The sequence below is a fragment of the Branchiostoma floridae genome, chromosome 14 (genome assembly GCF_000003815.2).
Source record: "Branchiostoma floridae strain S238N-H82 chromosome 14, Bfl_VNyyK, whole genome shotgun sequence".
NCBI classification, from domain to species: domain Eukaryota; kingdom Metazoa; phylum Chordata; class Leptocardii; order Amphioxiformes; family Branchiostomatidae; genus Branchiostoma; species Branchiostoma floridae.
Window position 1 is genome coordinate 19,382,197 of NC_049992.1, and position 11,678 is coordinate 19,393,874.

Here is an 11,678-nt window from a genome sequence, read left to right on the forward strand (position 1 = left end):
CAGTTGTAAGACTCGTGCATTGATTGTAAAGGGACCAGCCCCCGAAATACAATGATAAAGGCAATGATGGATAATACACAACACTCGTAAATCCGACTATGTTCACACAAAAGTTTATTACCGTGATCGCTATCTTGCTAAATTAGGTCTTCTCTACTTCGATATTACAACACGCAGACAACACGAATGTTTGAAAGAGGCATACAATCTTTACATAAGGTTTTAGCTTTCGTATACATACGACACTAAAAGTGAACGGCAGTAAATACTCCATTTTTCTATAAAAGTATAAAAATACAATCCAATACTCCACACTTGCATAGATAATATTAGATTCGAGGTATAAAACAACACTTCTAGGTACCTCAGCCGTACACAAGTCTTATCACATTATTCAATGCTACTTGCAGGAGTCCCAACAATCGAAATGGCAAGCTTTCTGGACTTGAACCATTTTGGCCACATTCTTTTATGTCCGTATCTTTTTCCGCGATGCAAGGATCGCCGTTAGGTAGTTCCTGTTTCTCTTCTGTGCTTTCAGCTTTTGACTGCACGTCACCACAGAAAGCAACGTCGCCACTATGAGGAACTTCTTTGTTTTGGCTGTATGGTAAGACGTCAGGCATAGTCGTCTGCGATAAAGAATCTGGTGCCTCATTTTCAACGGGGATGCTGCTCTTATCATTAGAAGATGCTATGATACTGTCTGTAGACGTTTCCTTTGTAGCATCTTCCTCGGAAGAAGATAGAGTTATCTCTTCCAAAGTTTCACCTTTATCTGAAGACGTGGCAATGGTTGATGCTGCAGTTTCGCCGGGAGGTGACGCACGGAACATTGGATCGCTCTCAGGACCAGCATCTCCAGTGACAGACTCTGGTGAGTCAGAGGAGGTCTCGGGATCCTGTGCCACACAGACGGTGACATCATCTATGGCAGCCTCCTTCTGGTTGCCATGGTTACCATGGAGCTGGGTGTGATCGTCTGCGTCCCCCGCCTCCTGGTCCTGCTGGGTGGGTTCTTCCACCGCGAACACGGAGCGCTGGGTGGGCACGAAGGACGAGCGGGTCCAGGGGTGGTCAGGGCAATAGCTGGAAAAAAAATGAGAATAACAATTACATTATATGTTAAATTTACATTTGCTGTATCTGTATCAATCTGTCGGTTTGTACAGCCATTGAGGTAGCGCACAAAATCACAATCCAGGCTTTTTTTTACTTTACGATTTTGAAGATCTCGAAATATTTTAAAATTACAAGTTTTATTTAACAGCCGTTACTAGAGAAATTGATAAATTTTACATTATAATTCTGGATTGACGAAACTTTGAAGAGGCTTTGTGTTCTTTTCGGATCTGTAGTGAAGTGTTAACTGGTTCTTACGCCAACGATTTGTTATCATTGTTACAGTCTCAGTTGTACATGTATATCCTGTCCAGGAGTGGAAAGGTGCACCCCCAGGAAAAACGACAGAGATGACATTTACCTCTTACAGATGCCCTGTAGCCACGTGTCTATGGACCGGAAGTGGTACTGCATGCTGTGGTACGACTTGGACTGGAACCTGTAGGAGTCAAACATCTGCACCTTCCCGCGTTGCCAGCGGGCTCCAACCACCTGCGGGACAGACAAGGTGGTGAGATCAGTGGGGATGATAAAACCGGTTTGCAGTCACTCGAGGCAAGACAGAGAATGCTATCTGAAGCGTCTGTTCCTAGATCATATCCAGTTGCTTGCGTAGCTATCAATTGGCTGTTTTCATTTCTTTTTGCTGAGCTACTTGGCAAGATGAAACCTTACTTCATCAGTTGCATGGTATCACATATCATTCACTAACTTTGTTACATTTTATATTTGTTAGGTTTCGTATAGCGAATCAAGCAGAATGACTGATTTACCATAGACGTAGCAGGGAAATGATGGTGCAGTTGCTCACAAATAGGGTCAGGTCAAGGCTGCAGGTTTGTACTTGTGCGTCAAAGTTAGCTATAGCAATATGAAAGATAAAGCAACGTAGATTCTACAAGTCCCCGTCGTAAGTTCAGTTTAAAACTAATGATCTACCTTTTCTCCCTCTCCGGCCCAGATCTCCACGTGAACCATGTTGTGACGCTGTTTCTTAGACTTGGGATTGTAGTAGATCCCCGACACGAACACCAGGTCACCGGGACGCATGTCCTCTTCCCTGGAGAACCAAGGGTACGGTATTTAGAGAAGTGAAAGCAACGATCACTAAAAGTTAAAACAGTGTTTAGTAAACACAGGAACGTTCTAGAATAAAACATTCTACAATGGCCACAACTATCCTTAACGACGCTTGTTCTGGAATATATTTGTGATGAAAAAATTATCTCAGAATTCGTACGTATACACATAACAAAGGCGCGGTAACACGATTCGTTCGATTGTTTTTGATTTTAGCACGGTTATGACGTCATAAACCAGCTGAACATATCCAAGAGACGCCCTAGGTTGTCCCTAGAATTGCTGTCGACGGTTTACCTGCCGTAGCATCAAAAAGAAAACAAAAACAAACAAGATCTTTAAAAGCCGATGGCTCAACGCAACAAATTTCTTCAATTCAATATTTTACATGCAAAAGTTGTTGTTCTGGGATGTACATTAAGAGTTCTGGAGGCTCTACAAAATGTACAGAAGCGAATGCGACCGGGCCCGGCAAGAGCATATCAAAATCATCCATACCTTTCCACCACGTTGGGTAAGGTGTCGAACATGTACGCCTGGTTCCAGGACCCGATAGTGAAGCCGAAGTCTTCCTTCAGTTCCCGGAGCACGCGTCGGACCAGTCCACAACAGTCCAGGAACAGGGGGGAGCCGTACTCTGGGCTGTCTGTAAGAGCAAAGGGGAGGACCAACTGTGATGACGGAACGTCTGATACGTCAATAAATGTTAAATATTTAGGTGATATAATAAGATACGCAATCCAACAGAGTAACTACATTAATGGTCGACGTTCTCGAACGAGTTACTCCTATCTGCATAAAAGTGACGTCACAGCAGCAGTGGATTGTTCATTCCATGACAAAGACTGGAAATGTTCAGGCAAAAAATGTGGTACGTCCATATGCATTTTTTGTGTGTTGGAAATTACAGTTTAACCTGTTCAAGAATAATTCTACCAACAAAGATTAACTTTCAAACTAACGGTGGGACATTTTAAAGCCTAGAATTGGCGTAAACAAATCCAGATTTTCGTACAGTCACTAACGTCGACGAAAGACGTCGACATCCGATGTTGTCTGAAACATTTGACGGTTTCTAATTTTAGTCCACTTTTTGCTTAAGTTTTTGAGTAAATGTTACTTTGCGCAACGGCTCTGCCTAACGTACGTTGACCTCTGTATATAATCTAGGTGGCGTTCAAACAACGTTACTGAACCAAAGTTTTTCAAGCTAAGGAATTCTTTATCTTTAAAACCTATAACGTTATCTTAAATCCCGTATGCGTTTTGAAGGATATGCAAATAGGACTGCGCTTTGCCATCGATGAACGAAACAGGAACATGATATCAATACTCTCCATCACAATGATTTGAAGAATCTTTCGGAATGTCTTTCTGTGCTGTTCAATGAGCAGGCTGACTTTATTGTAGAACAAGAACGAAAGGTGGCACGTTAATTACCTGGGTGGTGATACTTCTTGGCGTAGGGCACACCGTAATATTTCTTGGCCGTTTCCAGAAACTTGTGCCGCAGCGCCTCGATGCGGGTGGGATCGGCCCTGGCCTGCAGCTCCCGTTCCTTCATCAGCTGTTGTGTCTTCAGCTCAGTCTGACGCCGTTTCTTGTACTAGAAAAAAATACATGCGTTAAACGTCAAATTCGCATAAAGATGACGTTCGATATTTGATGAGATTGCAGACAATGCTACCAACCTATTACAGACAATGCAATAGATGGCAAAACCAGCAGCTTAGCTGATATTGGGTGCCAACACATACATACATTTACACCTCTCATAGTATGCACTAGGGGTGGGTACCGGTACAGAAAATTCAGGTCCAGGTCCGGTTCAGGTCCAAAGGATTAGGTCCAGGTCCGGACCTGAACCTGGACCTGATTCAGTATGACTCATACCAATGGTCCATTTCACAACAAAGAAATCTGTTTGGTGGAGCATTAGACTTACACTGACGTTTTACAATCCTACGACGCTAACTGCACCTGTGCGATTGGCTGTAAAACTTGGTAGAAATTACTACAAACTTTACTCTACTTAACTCGTGTTATTTTCTTCCACCTGCAAGCGCCAAAACGCGTGAATGCCTTATAAAATAATCTGTTAATTTTCTAATCGGTCCAACATCCGGTCCACCTAATTTTTTCAGGTCCGGTTTTTCTGGACCGGTCCAATAAGAAAAACCGGTTTTGTACCGGTACGCTGTACCGATACCCAGCCCTAGTATGCACATAACTAACTCAAATGATTAACGTATACTTCAAATGAAATAACAATCTTTTTCAAACCCCAGGAAAAGTATGACTTGATTATAGACTCCGAAAAATGAGTAATAATAACTCATACTGGGAATAAGAAATTATATCAACGTTGATTGCTTGAATTGAAAGACTTAACTAAGAAATGTTTACTTAGACTTCAAATGTTGTTCTTAAAGAATTACCAGAGTTAACATTATTACTTGGAGGAAGAGTTTATCTGAAGAAATCTTATGGCGTTTGGTGGGTCACAAGTATCCGTTTAGTTACGGTTACACTAACCGAGTACTAAGTAATGTGGTAGGATTTGTCAGTTTTCATGATGGTATTTAGTTTGCTCACATTACACCATGATTGAACAGACGTAAAGCTTAACTATAAATACGTTATCAAATTCTCAACTACCTGTCGAAATGCGCCTTGTAGGTCCTTCTTACTGCCTTTGTTCTCCTTGTTGTTACCGGCGAAGTTGACCTCGAAGACGCAGGGCTGAGGCGGCTTGCTGCCCGCTGTGGCCGGCCTGACGGTGTCGGTCCTGCCCGCCATGACCGCACGGGAGACCTGGCAGTTCTGGAGGGGTGATCGGGTACTGGTTGTTGCCATCGACGTGGTCTAAGTCCTCAATAACCTACTACAACCGCGATATCGTAGACGCAAAACCACAGGGAACACCACTTCCGCACTCAATATTTCGACACACCTTAGCCAATATCCAAACGGACACCTGTTTTGGTACGAACCGTTTGATTCTTCCGATTATAACTAAGCAAAACTGATGTTAGTCGGTCAGTCGACTGATAGAAATGACGAAGAGAAGCCGTTTTCAGACGGTTTTTAAACCGACGCACCGTCACCGCTGTACTGTTTATATTTGAATCGTGCCTCCACGGCAGTTTAATAAACACTCGCCCATGCATGCCCTTATTAGGAAGTGGGTCGGCGGCTGCAGGTGAGACCAGGTGTTATTTTCACACCTGTAGGTCACCTATCGGATAACGTAAGGTCAGCCGGCAGGTAGTGTTGACAATCGCAAGGAGTTACCATGGCTACGACTCTAGGGTCAGGTCTTTGTTGACAATGACTGTGATTTCACAAAAGGCCATTCTAGAACGTCAACCTTATCTAAACAATCAAACCCCATAAAAGTAACTATTATCAAGCGCTGAATGATAAAAAAGCTTACCTGTAACTTGAGAAATATTTCTAGATCAGCTCCATTTCGTAGTTTTCATGGACTGGCTAAAAACGGAGTGAAGATGCCTCCAAATCTGTTCAAATAGGTCAAGGGTCAGCTATGTTTACACGGGACGTCGGGTCGCCATGGTAACAAAGATGGCGGCCGCATGAACCTAGAAAAGTGGCATCTCCGCAAGTTCCATTTTGTAGTCAAAGATATATCTTACTTCTTGTTTTTTAAGGATTCTTAAGTGGATTGTGAGATGCCTGGGAAGAAGAAGTCGAAGAAGAAGTCTGCCCGGGAGGAGTCTGCGTCCCCGAGGGAGCCAGAGGACCCGATCGCCGCCAACGTCCGGGTCCCACCGCCGCCCAGACCCGGCGAGAGCGTGAGTTCAACAGCGTTATATGATATCTCATATGACACATTTTAGATCTAGATCTTAATCGACAACCTGTAGTAATAGTTTTTTTTTTCTGAATTGCATCGTGAGATACGGCAAAGTACTTATGAGAAGAACAACCTTTCCAGACGTCTCCACGGTGTCAGAGGGAGACATTATTATAACGACACAAACAGTTCTTCAAGTTCTTGTGTTCCTCTCCGACTCTTACAAACTGTTAACTATCTGGTTAAAACTGAAAACGAGAAAAACAGTCTGAAGAATCTCTAATGATGGACTGCAATGACTCTAATGAGGAGTTTAAGGAGTATCCCGGAGTGATACTCCTACGCAACCAAAGTCCTCTAGATTCTAGTCAATCCACTCGTTAGACAAGTCAGAAATGTAATGTAGTGTTTAGCCTAGCTAGTACATGTATATAATGTAATCCAGTAGTCTCTGAGCCGACTCGGGTGAACTGACGGCCGGGGCCGACAATGTCACAGTGGTTCCTCTCAGAGCCAAGTTCGCCTCGCAAAGTGAAAATTACAGTCATGAGATCGACTATAGAGCTCCAAGATCGTTAAAAGTGTTTTACGAGCCCAAATTACACATGATGTACTGAGTATATGTGGTGCAGACATGTCCTAAACTAAGGGACGAGTTGTCCTGGGCTAGGTGCCGAGTCGTCCTGATTGACTGGGGACGAGTTGTCCCAGGTGCCGAGTTGTCCTGATACCGCCAGAAATATAGGTGTACGTTGAATGCTAGTGTCAGTAACACAGTGAATTTTAGACAATGTAACATTAGCATGATAAACAATGGTCTGAAATGTAAAATGTACATCTTCCCTCCCCAGCTGCGAGCACTGCTACTGAACAGACAAGTAGATGAGAAGGAGCTACTGGGGATGAAGATCTCCTCCAGAGTCTTGGAACAACTCACTCCTCAGGAGATCAGGGAACTCAAGATGGTGTTCGACGTCTTCGACACAAACAGCTCTGGGTAAGCCTGATATATACAAGACATTTTCTTCAATAATAAAGTATCCCCAGATCGGCTTGATGCATATAGGGTGTCAGGAAAAATTGTAGTTTTGTAAAATTGATAAATGTGGTCTTTTCAAGCTGAAAACATATACAAGTCAAGAAAAAATTGTGATTGTCTCCACAAAAACACACAAATCCTCTCAAGAAACTAAGTTACTAACATTACTATCACAATAGTACTTCTTTAATACTGTAGTAAAACAGTGTGACATGGGTAACTAGGTTTATATGCACATGAAATATAAAAATAACCTTTCATTTCTCTCTTTAGCACTGTGGATGCCCAGAAGCTGAGGAGAGCCTTCAGAGTTCTTGGGTTTAAAATGTCCAAAGAGGACGTCCGTGAAATGATGTTTAACGTCACCAAAAAGGCAAAAGGGTAAGAATACAAAAACCAGAACACCCTAAAATAATTCCTGATCGAACCATACGTTGATGTATATAGTTATGAAGGTTCAAAGTAAATATACATCGCTCAAAATTTACTCAATCCTATAATGCTGTTTATAGTCAAAGTTTGAATCATCTCAAATGTCTTCTTAAATGTAGACCTAGCCAGTTTTCCTTCTGTTTGAACCATCTTTTATATCTTGTCTACTCAGGGCTTTAGCCAGCTCGAAATTGTTTTCCGTCAACCAATTCCCATTGTCGCAAAAACCGCGAAAACACTGTAGAGAGACTGAACTGAGATCTTGAAAAACTGGTTTTTAATCAGATCATCGTATGCGAAAGGGGACCGACACACATTATCAAACAATCATGACAATAGCAAAACAAACAGTGTGTGGCTTTTACGGCTGTGGACGGCGTCCCCAAGCCGCCTGTAGCTTCCACCAAGGATTTTTGTCCGTCAAGGTTGACGGATTGGTTTTAAAATTTTTCCGTCAGACGCAGCAAATTTCCGTCAATTGACGGAAAAACGGACGCTGGCTAGAGCCCTGTGTCTACTTGAAATACAGTTGATCTTTCTCATACACCTGCAACTTTGTATTTTCTTATCCTATACTTGATGATGATGATCCTAATACTTACAACACTTATGACACAGCTTTTCCTTTCTTTTAATATAATTGTCTCCACTGTTTGATGGAGAATCTGAGCTAATGAAAGTTTGTGGGTACTTTTCCAGAGAGATTGACTTCAATGAGTTCCTGGAGATGGTGATAGAGAGACAAGGAGACTCCAGAGACATCTATGAGGAAATTAAACAAGGTTTCAAGATGATGGACTATGGTGAGAAGTCATAAACTTCATGCATGAAAATTGCTGTATATTAAGATATTTTAAATGTAGCTTTGAGTTGAAAAAAGAAGATACATTATGTACATCAGCTGCACAAAGTTTCATGCAAGCAAAGTCCAGGAGATTTCTTTGCTTCGTCTTTGCTAAGAATGCAGTGATTTTCTTTATATTCGAAACTTATCTTTATTAATATCTTTCACCATCATTTGCAGATGACACAGGGAAGATCACTGTCAGTAACCTTAAGCAGGCCTGTAAGGATGCTGGCATCAGGTCAGGAACACTCTCTTCTTCTATAGTGTCACCCTTAAAATTTGTGGGGATAATCCAAATAAGATCAACTGTTAGGCAGTCACTGTAACAGTTACCATACTGACTGCATTGGTTGTTCAGACAATTTAAGACTTTTCTGTCTAAGTTTGCTTTGTTTGCAAAATGTACATTACATCAAAGAGCTTTTAGCTTGATAAAAGCTCCTTGATTACAATTTGTACTGAATTCCAATGGCTATGATATTCTGTTGTATGTACTACATGTATCCATGAATGTATGTATCTGGGTTTTAAATTGATCAGCCCAAATACATGTCATTGAATGCTATATGTAACCCCTGTGTGTTGTATGTAGATAGCTACAGTTGTGTAGGATGAATAAAAGGTAATCAATGGACTTAGGTGCACTTTGTAAAAGCAACCTGTCAATGATTTCCAGTACAGTACCACTGTATATGATTAGGTTTTGATGAACTGCACGTTATCAGATGATTTTGACTGCATTATTTGATTTCTGTGACATGAGTTATCAATCATATAGATGACCTGCTATGTAAAGATTAATGAGAAATATGATTTTGTATTCCTGAAAACAGGTTCACTGATCGAGAGATCCATGAGATGGTCGAGGAGGCTGACATGAACGGTGATAACGCTGTGGACGAGGAGGAATTCATCAACATCATGCTCAAGACAAACCTCTTCTGATTGGTGAAGAGTGTACTGCACACCAACTGAAGTCTTTTGTGATTGGTGGATTTGAGAACATTCATCAATCTGATTGGCTACAAAGGATACTTGAAACTGTACTAAAGTCTTATGTGATTGGTGGACTCTAGAACGTTCATCAATCTGGCTGCAGTACTGGCACGGAACAATATGATGATGATCAATCTGATTGGCTACAAATGATATTTTAAACTGTACTGAGGTCTTCTGTGATTGGTGGATTCGAGAACATTCATCAATCTGATTGGCTACAAAGGATACTTGACTGCATACCTGACAGAAGATACCAAAGCTATAGTTTCAAAACTGCAGGACTTTCAGAAGACTACAAAGAAGGATCTTACGAGGACTATCATACAGGAAACATGCTGGCCATGTAAAGGAAACTCATGAGAAGGGGAAAAACTGTGATATTGCACAGCAGGGAAGTTTGTACTGGTCAGGTACTGGCAGACTTAGCATTATTTAAGTCCTGTACCTGCTAGAAGCCCGCAATGAAAAAGACCTAATCCATCAATTTGTGGATACTTACAGTTGTGGCCATAGATGATTTCAAAGTGGACTGTAAAAGAAAGGTGTTTGTTGACTGTAGATGGAGAGATTACTATTACTACAAGCAAGGACGTTATTTTTGCTACAAGCTACATATATTTTATGAGTCAATAGTTTTTGTCAAAGCAACTGAGTATTCTTCCATTTTTGTGTCATTGGTGTAAATATGAACAATAAAAAAATGAAGAGCTATGGTTGACCATCTGCTGTGTTTGGTACATTATTTAGGTAACTTAAAGGCAATAATTTGCTGGGACCCATACACAATATTATTATACATGTCCCTGATTCATAACAGAGCATATGTAATCCATTTCAAGAAAAGACTTTTAATAGCCTATATTATTCAAATTATGATTGGACAGTGCATGGCAGTTTTAATATAACTTTTAAAGAAGATTGCTCTACACAGACAAAAATCAGTGGATGATCATGACCAGGCATCATAGACCTATGTTAGTATGTATCCAAAATTGTGACAGCCCATACATGAATGTGAACATATATTCAATGTGAAAATTTTAGATGACTGTATTAAGACAAACTCATAGTTACTGAGTCATGACTAGTATAATAGTAGTGTTGGACACAGACAGACCACATGAGACAATATGTAAATTAGGATGTATTATTCTCATTATCAACATAAATGTGAACAGCAGCACAGTTACCATGGTAACCTGCCATAGACACTTTGTATATTACACATGGGTCACAAGTCTAGAAAGTGACATTGTGGCTCGAGATGAACAGCTGCTAGCAAAACTAAATACTTCTACAGCAGACACCTATATCAGATACATTAAGTAGCTAGAGCTAGTGCTGCTTTCTGGAATCTGCAAAAGTTTACAAACAGGACTTTTTGCACAAAAACGTTGGTTTAGATTATATCAAAATTTAAATTGAAGCCCTGCATATCAAGGGTGTCTAAAATGTAAGCAGATGTATGACAGTATTGTATGAAGAATCGGTTTTAGAAAAATGAGGGAATTCAATGATTCTTGAACATTTTTCAATTGGAAAAAGTCTGAAATAACTGTAAAAAAAAGATATCTCAAGATGGTAGTTGCAATTTTTTTTTGTCAATAAAGTATCCGATTAAAAAATAAAACAAACGAAAAATTCAGCAAGGAGTATTTTTAATTTCCATAAAGTGAAATCATCTGAAACTTGATGGAAATTAACGTTTCCTGTTTTTAGCCCATTTGTTACCAATGGGACTGGCAATGGTAGAGCTTTGTTCATCTTGGAGTTTTACTCTCTTTAAAATAACCTATGGTACGTTATAGAAGTAGATGAGACAAATGAGATTAACAATGGGTACTTGCTTTTTTAGCATGAAAAACATGAATGTTTTCATTCTCAGTAACAAATTAACAATATCTAAAGAATACCTTATTTGTGCAGCACTGTATGTTATTGCATGGAAAAAGTAACAGGAATTGAAATAAGAAGACAGTTTTAGTGAATGCTTTTATTAGGAAGCTGAAGATAGTAGTTAAGAGGAACTGATGGCAGAATTTGTACAGCAACTGAAGACTATAGCGTAGTGAGTATTGCAGGTTGGTAGAGTTGTAGGACTTGGCTTTGCGTGGTAACAACTCTAGAGAAAGAGTTCAGTCTGAAATAAAATGTGAGAAAATTTACTTTGAAGCAAACTCCAAAAGATTTCTAAGATTTAGCGCAGGTGTGTCTCCAAATGCCAAAAGAATTTGAAAATAAGATTTATTTCTCAGCAAATGTATTACTAAGATTTAAGTGATGCTGAATTGTGTAGCAATAAGTATTTTTAACTGAATAAAAATAAACGGATCTCAAACATT

The 11,678-nt window shown here is 40.3% G+C and overlaps 1 protein-coding gene across 1 annotated transcript; it reads left to right on the plus strand.

The window, feature by feature from the left end:
* The first annotated feature begins 5,765 nt into the window (after positions 1-5,765).
* Positions 5,766-10,054, plus strand: LOC118430450 (caltractin-like). Its single transcript, XM_035841325.1, has 6 exons — positions 5,766-6,017; positions 6,871-7,016; positions 7,332-7,439; positions 8,190-8,293; positions 8,515-8,575; positions 9,171-10,054. Exons 1-6 carry the CDS (start codon positions 5,895-5,897, stop codon positions 9,280-9,282), a joined length of 654 nt encoding a protein of 217 aa, XP_035697218.1. The 5' UTR covers positions 5,766-5,894; the 3' UTR covers positions 9,283-10,054.
* Positions 10,055-11,678: the final 1,624 nt, after the last annotated feature.